Raw genomic sequence first — 18,631 nt, 5'->3', positions numbered from 1 at the left:
CTTAGGGATGTGCATTACAGTCGACTGGGATGGCTGGTTCACCAACAAATAGGCCACTGAGAGGGCGGGAAAATTATATCCTGGAGTGAGGTTCTCTCCGTTTGAACATAGGAGGGCTTCCATTGAATGTGAGTCAATCTGGGCTATAAATGTGGTCTTTTACTTTGATGGGGAATGGGGGTGCCTCTTTAGGCCTGGTGGAATAGTTATGTGTGATGAACTCACAGACACATTCCTTTACTGCCTCGACGAGGTCTCTACGAATACCACAAGAGAGTACGTGCTCTGGTTGAGTGCAATAAATGATTTGATGTGTTCCTCTATTTCCTCCACTGTGCTCTCTGTGGGAGGCAATCCCGCAAAAAGTTGATTAAGGTGAATCATCTGGTTGTGCACGTGATAAAGAAATATTATTTGAATAAATATAATTAAAATATTAATTATTTTTAATTTTCTTCCAGTTCTATGAGAACACCGTGGCAATCCTTTGGGTGGAGGAAAATAACTCTACTTCCGTGAGCCCCAATGAAGGGCTTCCGTGATATCGTCCTCACGCCATTATTTCTCAGTCTGGTGACAAACTCGTCCAGACTGGGAACCTTCGAGTCACCAAGAGAGAAATACGCCCAGGCAAATGTGATGGAGTCCCTTTTTCTGCTGGACAAACCGAGATATTGGACTGTCGTCGCCCAGTGGACAAATGAACTGGAATCAGTGGGCAAACCAACCTCGACTTGTGTGTTTAACGAGTTGTTAAAGCAGACTTTTACTCTCTGCGAAGTGACTGGCTGGGGTGAGGGAGTGGAATATTACAGTGAAGAGGGGGGTGGTCAGTGAGAGGAGGTGGTGGAGAATACTCCCGATTTGTTGGGGGGAGGGCACTGCAATGGCCACGTGTTTAAGTTGAGTGATTCCTGTGGAGGACAGAGTGCGGGAAATGACACAGGTAAACATGTTCGAGCAAAATAATCAGTCTTTGTTTATTAAACTAATTAATTTAAGATAAATCAAAATTAATATTTTTAATAGTACAAGTTATTCAAACTGACTTGTATTGTTGTTAATATATTCGTATAAATCATGTCGCCGACAGACACTTTTGAGGTGGAAAGCATTAAGGATAAGAAGGTGGTCAACGGCATCACCCACTATTTGGTCAAGTGGAAGGGGCTCCCCAGGTATTCCGCAATGTCATTTCAGCGACAAAAACACGTGGGAGGCGGAATGTGGCATGTTCTCCCCTAACCTCATCAAAAAATATGAAAATAAATGCAAACAGATTAAGCGGGCCAAAAAAGCAAAGTCGGCCAGTTCAAGTGTGAGGAGACTTGTGGAAGTGAGTCCCACTGGACTGGAGGGGGAGACGGGTTTTAATCGAGGCCTTCTCCCCGAGAGGATTGTCGAACTGCAGAAAATAGAGGGAAGGCCAATGTTCCTGATGAAGTGGTATCCAACCCTGTCGATTGTGCAGGAAGTCGAGTACTCCCCTCTACGACCTGATTCCTGTGTCGGTGGCGAATGCTCGGTGTCCGCAGACGGTCATCTCCTTCTACGAGTCCCGACTGGGTTACTATTGCCAATAAAGTGTGTTTGTTGGGTGTGTCATGTGGCGTGTGTGATCGATAATTGCATAACTCTGTCATATATATAGCCGTAGTGTCGTCCACTCCACCACAGAGTAGTTTTATTATTATTAATGTTCATTTAGTAGTGATGACTGTTATTCGAATATGTTTAGGTCATGGAAGATGACGGAATCAATTCCCGTTATTCCTTTGACGACTCCTTCTACTTCCCCATCACACAGGAGACCGAGGACTACCCCCTTTGGCCACACGACAGTCACTTTCTGCAGTACCCACAACTCCCCGAATGGCCCTATTTCCTCGACTCGAGTGACACCTTCTGCAAACAGGAGGACGTGCCCGAACACACAGACAGGGACTACCGGGAGAAGAGGATGAAGAACAACGAAGTACTCCCCCCTGCCCAACCAGGCTGCCAGGAAGTCCCGGGAGAAGAGGCGGTATAAGGACAACCTCATGTCCTTCAACCACTCTGTGTTGAGTGAGCAGTTGGGGCAGTTGACGTCTTTGTGGGACACCATGCAGAACCACCACTACTTGCTGGCCAACCAGACCGTCGTCTCGGATGTGCTGTTCAAGAACCAGGACATGGGGCCGCACGAGTGCAGAGTGCTCCTCGACAGAGAGAAGGACAAGGTGTGTGCTCATTCACATTCCAGTTGGACTACTCCATCCAAACCAATAAAATGCGCATGGCCGACGACACTTTCTACAGCCAACCAGACATGCCAAAGCCTGATTTGACTGACCTTTATTTTGATAATATATTTTTCTAAGACATTTTCATAGTTCTCTGTGGACTGAAATGGTTTGCAATGACTGAAACGGCTGTTTTTGTATGGGTGAGGAAATGACATGGTCTGATTCCATGACCGCACTGAGGAATTGCAGGTTCCGGATGCGAAGGTGATCTTCCACAGGGAGAATGGTGGTTTCCAGTGGAGATGGTCGGAAGGAGTGAATAACATGCATCCGGCAATTGATCGGAAAGCACCATTTTGGATCCTTTGGAGTTTTTGAATGTTGCTGGATGAAAGAGAGGAGCCCCAAGTGAGGCTAGCGTAGTTAAGGGAGGTCCTGACATATTGTTTGTAGATTATTCTTAGCGTTTCTTTGTCTTGACCGAAGGAGGATCCGGCCACTGCACGGAAGGCATTCCTCTTTTTGTTTACTTTTTTGATTATGTGGTCAACATGAGGGGAGAAGGTAAGAGGTTGGTCGTAGATCAGTTTTTGAGATGGGGAGGCGTTCTCCAAAGATTTTCAACTCTGGATGCTGGTCTAGCTGGCGACGGTCACTGGTGAAGAACGTAACACTGGACTTGGAAGGAGAGGGTGGTTGGTTACAAGCCAAGACTTCAATAAATCCAGATGAGTTTGTAGGCCTGTGGAAGCAGTTGAAATGTTCTTGTTTCTAGCCGCCAAGATCAAATCAGCAGCATAAGACAGGATCAAAGTGTCTTCCAGCTTAGGCAAACTGCTCAGGTGGAGGTTAAACGAGACCGGGGAGAGAGCCGATCCTTGCGGGACTCCATTCGGTAAGTATCGACATGAACAAAGTGCGACCCAGTCTGCCGGATATGAACGACTTGAGCCATTTTTGAATCATTGGGGGAATGTTCGTCGCTGTAATATTGTTTGAAAGAACATGACGGGAAGTCTTGTCGAAGGCTTCTGCAATGTCGATCGTGGCCAGAATTGTGCGAAGTGGAGGTTTGTTGTCATTAAAACCATCCGCAATAAAGTCCGTTAGTTTTGTTAGGTGCGTAGAGGTGGAGTGAGATGGGCGAAACCAGGTTGGTGTGCGGATATATGTGATCCAAAATGAATCTCCCAAACTTTCGAAGCGACACAAAGCAGAGAGATGGGTCGGAAAGAACCTGGATCCCGAGGATTCTTGTTCGAGGGATATATGTGTCAGCGAAGCTACAAGAAGATTACAGAAAAATATAAATAACCTGTGTATATGGCTCAATGCCAATCTGTTGAAAGCAAGCCCGGAAAAGTCTGAGCTAACCTTTTTCACAACTAACAAAAGACTGAGGAATTAGTCGATAAATGTGACCATGGAAGGGAAATCAATTCCTCCAAATAAAACTCTAAAGATACTGGGATCACCTTTGACACCTTTCTAACCTTTACTCCCCATACCGAAAACGTGTTGACGAAATTAAACCTTTTAAAGCATTTCTTGGAAACTTGGAAGACGCCAAAGGAACTTACGGATTAGAGTCTCTATACACCCAATACATTAAACCGACAATTGGTTACGGATGTACAGTATGGGGAAGCAATCTAGCATATTCAAATGTCGAAAAAATCGACAATATTCAAATGGAGATTGTAAACCTCCTAGCGAATGTCACAGGGAACAAAATTCAACCAAATGGACTAGAAGAAATCGTGAAAGAAAACGGTGGAGACCTCAGGAAAAAAGTTCGGGATCCCCGCCCTCTTAGACAATGCGCTGTAGAACACACAGAAAAGATGCGAAGGTTTTTAAAAGAGGCTGGGATCACCTGAAATAGTTAATTATGGTTATGACGTTGTTTTTGTTCCTAATAAATAAATTACGTGTTATAAATTGTTGTTTTTGGTTGCGTCTTGTTGTCCAACATGCGAACAGTCGTTAAAAAGATTAAGATAAATAAAGTATCAATCAACTACCAGGAGAACGGGACTGTTACTCTCTCCAATGTGTACTCGACTCGTCCTCTAAAATCAATTTATATAAATGGTTCCCCAATTGTGCACAAATGGTAGATAAACCACTCGAAATCACACAAATGAAATCAGTATGACCACCCAATATCCCCCTAGTCCACTCCACTCAAGACATCAGTTGTCGTCCAAGTGGGAGATGCGTCCATCAGAGAACAACCAACGTCGACCAAGGAGACTGGTCCTCCCACAAAGAAGACCCACGCGAAATCCTCAGAGAAGCGAAAAAGACCAGGAAAAGAAGGACTGCAATCAACAGTGCTGGATCGGACTGTCCCCTCAAAGAAAGCGAAACCGACGACGAACACGACGGTGGTAATCCGTCCAGCGAGTATTGTGTGTGGTGAACGGACAGACCCTCCGAATGTAATCCCAACTCATACGTGGGTGGGCGTGCACAAGGGAGCCCCCTTCCGATGTGTCCTCGCAGTACTCATTCCTGGTTGTATTGCAGTCCGGTCGGGAGGTTGCCCGGGATGTCTGGTTCAGTCGAGTTCGGTCAGCGGGGGACAGTCCCGTCGAATTGGCCTCGAATGACACTTTCAGTTGTGGGGAGGGGGAGGTTGTGCATGTCGTGGGGTTCTGGCTGGACGAGTATGGCCGGTGGATGGTGACCGTCCTCAAGTATAAGGACTGTCGAGAAGGGTGGCTGCTGGCCACAGGAGAGGACATGGACATTAGTCTGGACAAATTCGGGAAGAAATGTGTGGTGCTCAATCAGAGGGAGTATGCCCGGTTGTGCCAGTCTGTTTATTGGCAGGCTGAGGGGCGGAGTGGTGAGGAAGGAAGTGGGGATTGACAGACAGGACTATGTCAGGTCCAGTTCTATTCTGAGTGGGCCAGTCAGGTCGAAGGAGAGTTATATATCGGAGGACTGTAATACTTTTTATTGTGCAGGTTTTGAGTTGTAATCAGTTGTTTAAATAAATTGAATTAATTATATAATTGACATGAGTTTTGTTGGTTGTTGTTATCCAGCCCTACAATGTAGAAACAAATGCGAGAAACGGGTACATGAATCCCCCTCTCCCCCCTCAGCAGTCCATTGGGCATTTCCCCCACACACTCGTAGTGGACAAGTGCGAACTGATTGTCAGCAACCTGGCCCCCTCAATCACCCCCGAATCGTTATTCTCCCTCTTCACGACAGTCCCCAATGTACGGCCTCCCCCTCACTCAGGTCACCAACTGTCGACTGATGATGGACCAGTCGTGTGGCACCTCCCTCTGCTACGGATTCATTTCCTACGGCACACAGGAACAGTCCCAGAAGGCCATCGACACACTCGACGGGCATGTCGTCGACCAAAAGGCCATCCACGTCAGCTTCTCTCGCTGTCAGACGGGCAAGACTGAACTGCGGAATTTGTACGTGCAGAACCTGCCGCCCTCGTTCATGGAAAACAATTTGAAGATGCTTTTCGAGACATTCGGGCCTGTGCAGTCCCTCAAACTGTTGGTGGACGCCCACGGCATGTCCAAGTGCAGTGGAATGGTCATGTTCTACCACCCTGTGTGTGCAGAGTCGGCCATTGCCGTGCTCAACTGCAAACAAGTACTCCCAGGCACTGACAAACACATAATTGTGCGATATGCCCGACAGTCCTCCGTCAAAGTGACCACTGGCTTCCTCCCCTACTCCCACTATGACTACTTTCGGTATAGTCCTGTTGCCCGGAATGTGCCCCCTGTGCAACACCACTGTGTCTATGTGTCCAACCTAATCCCAGGATCTACTAATCTCCACTTGTACCAACTCTTTTCTCGGTTCGGGGCCATTGCCTCGGTCAATTCCCTCCCAGGCAACACCACCTGGGCGAGTAGTATTGGTTTTGTCAACTTTGTGAAATACGAGGAGGCCTGTGCTGCCGTGGCCGCCCTGAACATGTCCAAGATGGGTGCCTCAGAGGGTAAGACATTGAATGTGTCCTTCAAAAGTGATTTCCGTCGTAATAAATAGCACATATATTACCTTTTACATTGATCGTTATGCTTATTACTATTGCCATATTTATTATTATTCACATAGGACTGCCGAGGACACGGAGGATGTACTCACCTTCCATTTGATGGGTGCCTCAGAGGGTAAGACATTGAATGTGTCCTTCAAAAGTGATTTCCGTCGTAATAAATAGCACATACTTTATGCTCATTACTATATTTAATATTATTCACACCACTATAGGACTGTCGGAGGATGGTGACTTATTGGACAGTCCTCTCAGTTTAGTGTGAGGGCAAACATAGCATATTGATTATCGACTAACAGCTCGGTCAAACAAGAAGAGAGAGACATAATTATTAATTGGGTTAGTGTCCGGTTATTTGTTATCTACAGAGCCAGTCCGTCCTCCGAGGGACCGTCCCTCCGCTAAAATAACATCAGTTACGATACAGATGAGGATTTGCCGGATGTCCGAGAGATTGTTCGGAACAGTGCGAAAATGCAGAATATGATAATTAGTACTGTGATTCCTGTTGTCAGTACATTTTTGTCAACTACACATATCAAATGTCGACAAATAATTACCATCCTGAGCTCCCTCTTGAGACCTCAACTAAAGAATTTAAGGAATTCAAGGATTCACAGTTCGGACGAGTCGAGACATGAGTGATTCGTAACAGCACACATTATCCATATTTAGACGCAACGTATTACTTTATTCAAGTCTATTTCATACATTTATTAGGGTTTACCTCGATAAAATTACAAAATGTTTATTGAACTAAAATAAGATACAACTAATTGTAATTTTTAAACTCATTATACCTGCAACAGTAGACACTTAACTATGGACACGACCAAAGCTCCTTGGCGTTTATTTGGGCACATGTGCTAACTGGGCATTGGAATTAAATCACAAAGACGACAAAGGACATCCACGAACAATTTACTGTTATCTCAAAATACTTTCAACGCAGTAAAAGACAGCAGGGGTATAGCACACAGCTGCGGATAAATGTGATCCATGTGTTGCCTATGTGGGAACTTTATGATAGTTCAATAATGAACTCCTAATTTCGACTGATTAGAACACCGGCTATACTGATTGTTATTTGTGGAGAACATATATTCCCTGCGGACTATTCGTATCTGCATTGATTATTGGATTGACAGAGTCATCGCCGTCGAGTGTATAAAGTAATATTTATAAATATAATTTATTAGTTGTTATACTTGAAATAATCGAAAGCGGTATTGATTCTTCGCAATAGTAATTTCCATGACTGCTTGGGACTACACTTTTTGGGTAATTCCTCTGCCTCCTCCCTCAGAACAACTTTGGGGACTTGACTGACTTTGACGCGAAGGGCATCGACTTTTACGCGCAAGTGAACGAGTTCTGCAAGGACTTTGCGGCAGCCACCAGGAACTACGGGTCCACGCTGAAGTATGGGCGTATTCCAACGGTAGGAAACTGTCGGACAAGTACTACCAAATAAAGCTGCGGGAGTACTGCAAGTTGGTGGGATGTGTTACCCAGTGACGACAGACTGGTCTTCTCTTCCGTGCTCGACTGGACGAGGGAGGTGGGGCAGTTGTTTGAGAAGGTGTTCGAGAATTACAGCCAGAACGACGAAATATTCAAAATGAACATAAACTCCTTCAGAACGAACAACAAGAAGGCAATGTGCTTGTGTCACTCCCAGGCAGAGAAAGCCTACGACTCGACATTCTCCAAGATATCGAAGGAACAAGGAGTATTGGCACAGGTCTGATAAAATGACCAATTCAGCATTTCGAGGCACATCGACGAGCCTTCCTCGACGCCTCGAAGGCCCATCGGCGGACAGTGGAGTCCGACAAGTCCGAGGAAGAGCAAGACAAGTCGAGGAAGAACGAGGACCTGCGGAATGAGATCTTCTCCCGCGTGGACACTCTGTGCAAGGACGAGGCCACCAAGTTCAACACCCTCCGACACAACTGCATTCTCGTACAAGTCGACGCGTTGGTCAAGGTTTCCCCCACCCTTCACGCGCAGGACTTGGCCTCGCAGACCGAACGGCGGGTGGAGGGGGAACGGGATGTGCTCAGCCACTTCTCCTCCGTTCTCCACAGCCAATTCGAGCTTGTGTTTGGGAGAATCGGCCAGTTGCCCAGTTTGGTGGACAAGTTGAGTTATTCCAAGGAAGCCTCGAAGTGTAATCCCGTTTAGGTGGTCGAGGAAATGTGTCAGACGTCCATCAAAAGGGAGTTGCCTGCCCCCGTCGTGCCGCCGGACTACGAACAGAACACCAAACAGGACAAGACTGTCGAACATTTGGTCTCCACATTCACAAGTTGGCCAACCAAAGGTGAGGAGGGCAGTGGAGGTTAGGCTGAAACTGGGGGCTCTCCGAAATGTGTACGAGTCCAACCCCAGACTGGGAAACATGTGCCGACTGGAGTCCCTTCTTTCCAAAGTGGACAAGAACATCAAAAATGCGTTGAAAAAAGTGTCGGATGAAAGGGTATACTTTCGAGTGATTCAGACCTGCACGACACTCGTGGGCAAAATACTGGAGGCAGAAAGTGTTCTCAGGTTAGGTATGGCTGACTATGAGCAGGGGCGGTGTGTGCAGTCCAGCCGTTCGGTTTACGTTGCGAGTTGATTTGTAGGCAAAGCAGAGAATTCTCGTCAGTCTACGAACCCCTGTACGCGTTGGTGAAGACGGACTATCACTGTTGGTGTTGTGTGTTAGTGCAGCGACTTGCGACCGGGCCATGTCGGTGGCGGCGGGGGAGAAGTTGGAGATATTGTGCGAGGGGTCGAGGATTGGGTGGCACTACGTCAGTCGATGTCGGGGGAAGGAGGAACAGGGCTACGTCCCCGTCGACTGTCTCAGAGTTGTGTCACGAATATGAGTAACATATTAATCAATGAGTGTCACTTATCCCTCACACTAAATGGAGGGCCATGTCCGGGCACTATCACGTCGGCTAATCCCAAAAGCTCATTCCTGCTGATTAGTTGCCGTTCTTGGTCAAAGCTGTGTCCTTTCCATAACTCATCGTCATCCTTACACTCGAATGTGTCCCCTTACGTTATACTCCTAAAGAGACCACAGAATACGACTGTCCCCTCCGGAGTGTCCCTCAACAACACGGAAATGTCCCGGGCGTCGTGACCCGGCGTGGACAGTACTTCGACATGTTTCCCAATGCTGTACTGACAATACACCTCCACTCAAGTCACCCTCCCCGAACATCCCATGTCGTATAAATCGTTATTGCAAACATCCTCGGACACAATCACGGTCGACCAGGTGAAGAGTCCAATGTTCCCCACGTGATCGAGGTGTCCGTGTGTGCATATGCAGTAGTCAATGTCCCGAGGAGTCAGGTCATGTCTGCCCAGCTCTGTCATTAGAGTCGGCTGATACCCTCAATTAGTCGGTCTCTATCCCAGGGCGACCCTGTGTCGACTACTATGTTGTAATCAGCCTGGATGAGGGAAATGGTTGCTTTGCACTCGAACAGGTTTTCTATCACAAATTACAATAATTCGATTACCTCTGACAAACCGGAGAGGAGTGCCCTCCTGAAGTATCCAGTAGGCCACCTCAGCCATTAATATTTATTTACGACAATTAATCTTAATCGAATTACCATGTTAATATTTCATCATTATTTTTCAGACGTCGCAATGTACTTCCTTCATCCGGAACATTCTCGCCGAAGTAAGCTAATGTGGAATTAAACGGGGGTTTCTTCTCGGATTGGCTCTCTTTGCTTTTCTGTCATTACATAACACGTTTATATAATACCAAGTTTTGCAAGTTGTTAACGACACGTAAAAAAACTGGTAGCTGTCAGGAAGATTACAGTGTAATCAGAAATATTGGAGAGTATGGTAGTTGAGCATATGGAACGATGATAATTACGTTGCTGGCATGCACCTCTTTTTTGGAGGTGCAGGCTATTCAACCTGGCAGTCCTGATCACCTCAAGAATAAAAAGTGCATGTATATTAATAAACAGTTAAGCAAAGTACGGGAGGTCTCAAGAGGGGTTTTGAAAAAATATAAAAGCGGAAACGTAATTACCAAAATAAAGAATGCAGAACAAGTTCGAGGAATGCATCTCTTTTGTAAACTGAATGAATATATCCTTCTACATAAATGTGATTCGCCAGGCTATTTTTTGTCTATGCCTACTGACAAAACTCGTTCAAATGTGATCTCTCCAACTTTCATAATCCAAAACGGTCTTGCAAATATTGTGACAGATTTTACTACGTGTTCTGGGAAAACTAGCAAAACGTTTCTCGGCGATGTTATAGAAGTTCCCTTTTTCCCACTTCCTGCCTCCTCTTCTGCATAGGATCTGTTTTTGTATTGCCGATGTCCGTTTGAAACCCTTTTTCGTGGCACGTGGACTGTTACGGACCACAGAATTGGAACTTAACAAGATCAGGGCTGTAAGCCTCGAAGTCCACAAAGTATACGTCCCGCATCGTTGATGACGACATTCGAAATGATTAGACGCTATCTCGTACTAATTCCTAACACTCTCAGCACATTTCCTCGCCACTACTTGAACGTCAAGTTTCTTCACAGGTGATTTGGCAGGACTCAATTGATGTCCGGATATTTCCCAGTCCACTTTTCGAATGTCAGAAAAGATCCCCCTTTTGATAACTGGATAGTCCTGGGGGTATTCCTTAAGGAATAATGGACTTCATCGTCTATAAAAAATATTTTGACATCTTGGTCACTTCCAGCGAACTGTGCGTCCCGTCGCAGGTTAGTTAGAAAACTGATTTCTTTGGATATTTGTCGAGTCTTTGAAATGGGTAGGGCGTAGTGAATTATGCGGGAATCTCTCTCGATTCCAGAAGGAAATAAAAGATCTGTCCCTTTATTGGTATCTGATGAGTTTTTGGGAGAGAACATCTCCAGAAAATATTTTGATGTCTTGTACACCTCCGAGGAAATTAAACCTCTTTGTGTAGTCCCCATTTGGATGGATGGAGTGCAGCTATCATTACTTATTTCAGACGAAGCTACAAATAAACCCCTCACCGAGTGTCGTGTGGTGGCGATGGGAACTAGATCCGTGCTCCTTTGTATTTCTTGCGATGTGAATTGAGACAATGTTATATCCTCAATTCCCTCCTCTAAGTGAATGAATAAAGCTCGGGAATGTAGAAGAGATTAAGATTGGTTAAAAATTAGCAAATGATTGTAATTCTAATTATTGGCCGGGAGCGAACAACTGGATGGTTGTGGTGCATGACCTAAGAACCGATTTTTATGTCAAACTACTCGGGAAGGTCGGTCTGCGGGCTATTTGTAGAGAGTCATCGTCTTCGCGGCCTGCGACGTGGACGCGGTGTGTGCATGGGCCTGTCTGCAGGTAGTCCTCCCGGGGTATGTCTAGCACATGCTGGAGAGTGACCAACTCACCTACACCTTCATCCCCGTCTCTGGCTGGAATGAATTCTGCGAAAAATACAATCAGCAGACCTGGGAAGAGGTTGCCCGTCATTCGGAATGTGCAGAACGTCGTGGCAGTTCTAATAAATTTTGGGGCCACTTTGGACATTTGCGAGCTGCTGGAACAGCCCGAACATGGGAGATTCTACATTCTGGACAAGTCTGTGTAGTCCTGCCTGACACTGCCAGTCACCGCCCTTTGGACGTGGCGAACGTGTACAACTCCCTCCAAGTGGTCATCTGCTCGAAGGAGGACCAAGTTGGGCACGTGCCTCCCTACGAGTCCGTGTTCCGCGACCAGGAGAGTGAGGAGGACACTTGGGAGTGGACTGCCAATCGGTGTGGTGTGTGTCACTAACATAGGGATTCCCTGCTGTTTGAGTACTCCAAGTTCAGTTGGTCAGTTTCGAGTGTAATGATGTGCACTGACACGCAGACTGCTCTCCTCATGTTCGAACTGTCGTGGAAACTATCCAAGGACAGCAAACTGTTGTTGTGGTACGCAGTGGTGGGCTGCACTGAGCAATTCCTGACCAACAAAGTGGTGGAGGACAAATACATGGAGGCGGTGATTGCCCTCCAGTCACACGCCCTCCGCCTTAATAATCGGTCTCCTCCCCAAGTTAGTGGCAGAGCCTCGGAGACGCCCCTCACGGTCACATTCAGGAGGGAAATGAACATTGTTCTCTACCGACATTGGTCACTGTTCGAGAGTCTGTGGCACACACTCGTCCCCGCCTCCGTCTTCGGGATATGGAAAATTAACGGAAGGAAACGTTTCTACGAGTTCTTTGCCCAGTTGGGGTTGGGAGGAGTTGTCGACTGGCAGGATTCCGTTGGAGCAGTGCAAGCAGAAGTACGCCTCGATGGACGTGCACTTCAAGTCCAAACTGGAGACACTGATGGAGACGCACATGCCCGAGTACAGACTGGAGAACTGTGGTCTGTTCATGTCCTCCTTCACCATCCGACAAGGCTACGGGTCTGCCTTCGCTGCCTCCGACCATGTCCACATCCTGTCCAGTGTGTTGAGTCAATCGGTACTGGTTTGGGTGAAGGGTAGGAGGAGGGGGTGTCGGGGTCGTCCTACTTTGCGGAGGCGATGGATTATGTGGGCTGGTGAGTGTTGTCCTCATTCACAGCTTCGACATCGCCAAACTCCGGTCGCCCATTGACGTGGTGTGTCAGAAGTACAAGGCTGCCTTCCTTCAGTTGCAGAGTCTCCTCGACATGAGACACGTCATTTCCACGGGGAACTTGCTCTACTGCTCCCAGGAAGTTGTTGTTTTTATTAAAAGGAGGATTCCTCCCTCTATAGTTACTCCAGTCCTGTCAGTATTCAGCTCTTTGCCCGGCATCTGCTCCACGCATTCGTGTCCGTGGTTGGCATTCACTTCCCCAGAGTAGAGTCGCCATCGACGGGCCAGGACTCTCCCGTTGGTGTTGAGTGTGCCGGCCAGGAGGGCTGACCAGACTATTATGATTGTGGGCATTCCCCCCTACGACTCCTCCGACGATTCCAACAAGTCAGTCCACTCTCCTTAGTATAGTCTGTTTGGCAAGGCATTCGAGCAGGCGGCCGTGCAAAGCAATGCCCGCTTTATTCCCGACTACTTTGACTCCAATGGTGAGGTCTCTCCCTTATGAGTAGTCGTCGAGGTTTTCGACGAGGACAAGAGTAGATTCTTTGACGCACTTGTTAGTCTTTTGCAGGAGTGACCTGTTAAATATGTTTATTGAGTTGGTTAGTTCAGTTTGTAATCCATTTCTGCATCATTTCCATTTCCTTTCTCCTGGCCTCGATCACACTCTGCGAGTCGGAGGGTGAGGACTGCATCAAGTCAGAGTGGTGAGCTCCCCCCTCGATCAAAACGGAGATGACACTCTCGTTGATGTCCTCCAACACTCCCATTCCATACCACGGATCCAATTCTCCATTGCTGAATACAATGTTGCTGTAAGCTGTCATGTCGTGCAGGTTGTATTCCCTCGCCAGCCATTTTATCCGGGGAGTAACGCCGTACTTCTCATGACAGATTGTGTTAATAAAAGACAAGTTATAATTCAGAGTCGGAAACATGTTCGTGTCACTTTCGACCGAGCAAATGTGTTCTGTCAGTTGAGTGCAGACCTACTCGTCCCTCCACATTGCCAACCTGATAAATCCACACCACGTTTTCGTCCACGTCAGGATTAATGCACTCCAAGCTATTTCCTGAGTAATTGAAATACAAATTGATTGTCGATGCGAGGGCGTCGATTAGCTCGTCCTCCTCCAAGTCCGGCTTCGAAAAGAATCCTCCAATCAACTGGAAATGATTACGAGCGTACATTGACTGGGTTGGGGGGCAGGGCAGTCACGAATGTGGATGTGGTCGGGTAGTTGAACATTGCCGAGTAGAAGAATATATTGAGCACATTGTACAGTAAATGGTTATCAGTATTGTTGCACAAGTTTAATCTCCCCAACAAGTATGCGGTGTCTATAATCGAACTGCCGGCCCTACCCGCCTCCTCCAGCAGTTTCCACAGCCTTTTGATGTTTTGCGGGGAGTGTTTGTTAGCCTGACGGAAACTGTTGGTGATGGTCTCGTAGGGACGGGAACAGTCGCCGAGTTCGTTGGACAAGTATAAAGGCGCGGATGACGCAATGGCCCTGAGTAGTGCACACACCCTACCCGGCTATGTACTGGGGGTACTTCATCCTCAGCCACGCACTCAACAGTCCCCCGTACGACCCACCGATTGCGATTATTTTGGTGTCCACCGGGAACAGACTGGAGAGGAGATGCACATAGTCGGACAAGGCCTGTTCGATGGTCAGGTAGTCCAGTGTCGAGAGGTTGCCGTAGGGCACCGACTCTCCGTAATAACGGTGTTCTGCGAAGACCACGGTGGCGTTCAAGACTGGGGCGTACTCCCAAATGAACCCCTCGGGAGTGGAACATAAGCATTACAGTATTTTGGGCAAATGTCTCCACTGCTCCTTCATTCCCCGGATAGAACAACACGGGACCACCGGGCTTGTAGTATTTATCCGAGTACAGATATTTCAAATTGAACGAGTCGTTGTTGTAGTAGCCATAATGGTCCACCTGTTCTTCATTAAAAGGGAAACACGACCATCGTCTCGAACCACCTCGTCTCATACTCTACTTGTAATTCTTGGATATTCTGAGACCAGCCCCGAACTGTAGCCAAAATAAAAACAAAAAGTTGCATTGAAACAAGATTTTATTGTCATAATTGAAATAATGGGTTTGCCAGACAATAGTTTAGTATTAATAATAATTTAGATATTACTTCTTCGATCACAACACCTGCATTTATTGACAACTTAGATTTAAAAAGACAGCAACACATCAACGTTTAGTGATCATGTCAGAAAACTCAAAACGACCCGACCCCAGCAAACAAGTAGGGGACACTCCACCAATCCGGTCAGCCTATCGAATGGAAAATGTTCTAAACTTGGTGGGAGACATATGCGAGGACAGTCCTCTTGTCCAGGCTGTCCTTTTGGGCATATTCGAGTAAGTATTTGCTCAAATAGTTGTAGAATATGTCAGAATCGAAAAAGCTCTGAAAATGATAAAAAAGGCGACCGATTGGTAGGCGAGCATACTTTCGTGAAACTCTGCCTTGCACTGTTTGGTGACATCCCTGACGTGTGTGTGGGGAGTGTCCTGAATACACAGGCAATCGTACAGGAAAGGACTTGAGAATGTTGGCCACGTCGAACCAGAAGGTGTTGCAGTAAAAGTGGTTGAACATGCGCCCCCGCACTCCTTCCTCCCTCATTCGGCGAGTGACAATCCTGCATGGAGAACACACACAAACCACGTGAACAGGACCATGAGTTTGAACCAGGAGGAGAAGGTCTCCGGCATTCGCAGGCCTAAACACGGCGAAGGGAGTACCCTTCCGTAAGTATTCTTTGTTGACTGCACAGAGAGTGTGCGTGTAGAGTGTGATGGCCGCCGGCTTGATGACCTGCCTCTCACATTGAGCAATACCGACTTTCTGTACTTCCAGGAAGGATTGAACACCACCGACAGGGGACTGCTATACACGACCGAACTTAGTAAATTAAAGTCGCGGACAGCCCGTTTGAGGAATACATTTGGTCGCACTAACATGACACGATTTTTAATTTAATTTTTTATACTTTTTTAGTTAAACAATAATCCCTTTAGTCAAAGGAGTATGCCCATCTCACTATGATTTTCATCAGTACTGCCTCGAGGAGTCTTCATTATACAGACGAAATATTTTTTTGTTTTCGCTGCAAACAGTTAGTGTTTTGTTTTAAAATGCCACTGATACTCGGAGTTCAGTCTACCATGCAAAGTACTGTGAACGAGTTATTGTAGAAGGCTACGAATTTGTCCAGACACGCGCAGGGGATAAACACTTTCAGTCCTTTGGACAGGATTGTTAAGTTAAAAGAGCACATAGACGTGCTTGAGGATATTCTTTATCCTGTTTTCTGTTGTCCCCTACAGTGTGCACTCCGGATACTTCGGTAGGGATAGAAAAAAGTTTGTGAGTAAAGACGTCAAGCAAGAATCTTCAATAATGACTCTCCGTTCATTCAAAGATAGTTGGTCAGTACATTCACAAGTTATATCAACATGAGAAATTGAGTTTCAAATAAAGACCAAAGTGATGAAATTATTTATTATAATTTTGCTTCACTTGTATGGTCAATTTGACGCTCACCTCGTGCTTCTCGAATTAGTTTGTTTTGACAGTGCTGTTCTAAAGATTGCCAACATTCAGGAATTCTCAGCTGAAAAAGTCGCACTCGGTGAAAGAAAATATGTTTCTAAAAAAATTAAAAATGCAGTAGTTTATAGTATTTTTCCACGTCATCTCAAAAAGCGAGGATCATGAGAGGAAAATAAAGTCACGTATGTCTTTGATCAAAGAAATGTTATATTTGGACAATTAGTGGCTTATTGTTTTCGTGTGTTAGTATAATAGTGAGTTGATGCATTTGGCTGGACTGACTGCCAATTAATGAAAAGTTATATTAGAATGTGAGTTACGAACATTACTTTTGTCAGTTTTTTATTGTCACACTGATCAAAGGAGGCGGCACATTGATTAACTAATTCAATTTAGTATATAATATTAGCACTCTGATGACTCCCAATGGAACCAACCAGTAATGACTCTCATTCCATTCCACACACCAAACCCCGTCCTGCTCTCCTGGGACGTCGGAGACATCGAACTGCCTTCAGTCAACATCAGCTTGAGGAGCTGGAAAAATCATACACGGAAACACAGTACCCCGACATATTCGTCAGAGAACGTCTTTCCCAGTTCATTAACCTCTCTGAAGGGAGGATCCAGGTTTGACTTGTGAACATGTCGGTAGGTCTGGTTCCAGAACAGGCGGGCCAAGGACAGGAAAAGCAAAAAGGCGGCGGCTCAACACGGCAACCTCAAATTCGCGGAATATGCGGATGTGTCTGGGGACAGTGGGTACTACGGAGATACACTTCATTCCACTCCGACAGAATATCAGTCCACCTACGACTACTCGTCGACCGAGATGTGGGAATATTGGCCAGACTATAAGCCTGAACATTATTTTGGGCATTATTTCTAATAACAGCCTCAATTCTTACAATTAGTCGCCTCTTAGTGTGGGGAGTCGACAAAATTAATTAGGATGGGTTTGTTGGGTCAGTAAAAAGTATTTATCGGGTATTTACTAAGAGCCTCTGTGGGTCATTAACTGCACGCCAGAGTCCTCAGATAGGACAAGGATGCGATATATTAGCTCATACAGTTTATGTCTTCGCCAAGCATAGCTTTCCTAATAATTGAGAGAGGACATATTACTGAGACACGTTAAGAAGTAAAATATTATCGTATTCTCGGACATTTCTGACAACAGCTACAAAACATGGGAGACAGAGAGCCGCGAAATGTGTTTATGCAATCAAAGGACTCATTCCTCACTAATATGTTCCCAGGCCGTATTCGTTTAAGGGGGTTTGGTTCACGGAAATCTTCAGAATTTCAGTTTGACTAGTAGTCTTTCCTGTTTGGCGAAAAGATTCGTTAAAGTATTAATCATTAAATTTTGTTTAAACGAAAATAAATTAGTGATAAAAACAATACTATCTAAAATAGACAAATAGTCTCTTAGCGTGATGTCGAGAGAACGAAATTACGGAGGGCCGCACAAAACGGAGCCGGCGACTGACCTGACTCGGTGGAGACTGCTTTGCGAGCGCGGTAGGTGGGGAGGATATAATTGGAAGGACGACAGCGGTGGTTCTACTACCCACAGGACAATGTCGAACAGCAGAGCATTTTGGAGAGACACTCGGTGGGGCTGAGCATCCAAGACATGACGACAGCGAGACACCCCACGACAGCGGGAGAACATGCCGAACACGCAGCACTCTTCATGCGAGCCATTCAGGCGACTGATGGACATTGGGCGTACGACTACGGCGGGCCACTCTTCCTGATGGCTGGTTGGTCTCCCCCCACACGGAAGGAATGCTCATTGTGTGCTACATCACAAAGGTCGAACTGTGTGCGGAGAAGAAGGCGGAGATGATTCGATATCTGCGGTCAGTCGAGTGTCCGTCGGGTGGGTGGGGACTGTACGATTCCTCCAATTAAGAGTAGACACATCTGTTCCCCGCCCACAGTGCTGGGGACTGTGCTGAACTACGTGTCCCTCCGTCTGCTGGGAGTGGAGAGTGGGGAGGACATCATGTGCAGAGGCAGAGCTGTTGTGGCTCGACTGGGGGGCACTCTGGGAATTCCCAGTTGGGGCAAGTTTTGGTTGGGAGTGCTCAATTGCTATGATTGGGATGGATTCAACGCAGTCCTCCCCGAGTTGTGGTTGGCCTATTCGAGTAAAGGAAGGCTCCT

The 18,631-nt window shown here is 46.4% G+C and overlaps 4 protein-coding genes and 1 long non-coding RNA gene across 5 annotated transcripts; 4 read left to right on the top strand and 1 right to left on the bottom strand.

Moving 5' to 3' along the window:
• Positions 1-752: 752 nt before the first annotated feature.
• Positions 753-1,583, top strand: LOC115229876. Its single transcript, XM_036499368.1, has 3 exons — positions 753-946; positions 1,030-1,229; positions 1,472-1,583. The coding sequence occupies exons 2-3, from the start codon at positions 1,081-1,083 to the stop codon at positions 1,581-1,583; spliced, it is 261 nt and encodes an 86-aa protein (XP_036355261.1). The 5' UTR covers positions 753-946; positions 1,030-1,080.
• A 3,879-nt stretch (positions 1,584-5,462) lies between these two features.
• Positions 5,463-6,266, top strand: LOC115229875 (ELAV-like protein 2). The gene has a single exon (XM_029800144.1). It carries the CDS (start codon positions 5,463-5,465, stop codon positions 6,264-6,266), a length of 804 nt encoding a protein of 267 aa, XP_029656004.1.
• Positions 6,267-6,610: 344 nt separating this feature from the next.
• Positions 6,611-6,946, bottom strand: LOC115229869. The gene is made up of 3 exons (XR_003883366.2): positions 6,895-6,946; positions 6,837-6,864; positions 6,611-6,805 (listed from the first exon to the last, which is right to left on the bottom strand). It is a non-coding gene; the product is annotated as an uncharacterized LOC115229869 (long non-coding RNA).
• A 5,160-nt stretch (positions 6,947-12,106) lies between these two features.
• Positions 12,107-12,900, top strand: LOC115229874 (cell division control protein 45 homolog). The gene is made up of 2 exons (XM_029800143.2): positions 12,107-12,560; positions 12,610-12,900. The coding sequence occupies exons 1-2, from the start codon at positions 12,141-12,143 to the stop codon at positions 12,898-12,900; spliced, it is 711 nt and encodes a 236-aa protein (XP_029656003.2). The 5' UTR covers positions 12,107-12,140.
• A 4,995-nt stretch (positions 12,901-17,895) lies between these two features.
• LOC115229873 (lanosterol synthase-like) lies at positions 17,896-18,455 on the top strand. Its single transcript, XM_036499367.1, is given in 3 exon segments — positions 17,896-18,081; positions 18,171-18,242; positions 18,245-18,455. Coding segments are annotated over 3 exon segments (390 nt in total). The 3' UTR covers positions 18,377-18,455.
• The last annotated feature ends 176 nt before the right edge of the window (positions 18,456-18,631 follow it).

The sequence above is a fragment of the Octopus sinensis genome, unplaced genomic scaffold (assembly GCF_006345805.1).
Source record: "Octopus sinensis unplaced genomic scaffold, ASM634580v1 Contig13757, whole genome shotgun sequence".
Classification (NCBI taxonomy): Eukaryota; Metazoa; Mollusca; class Cephalopoda; order Octopoda; family Octopodidae; genus Octopus; species Octopus sinensis.
Note: the sequence above shows the minus strand (reverse complement) of the source record. Positions and strands in the feature narration are given on the sequence as shown.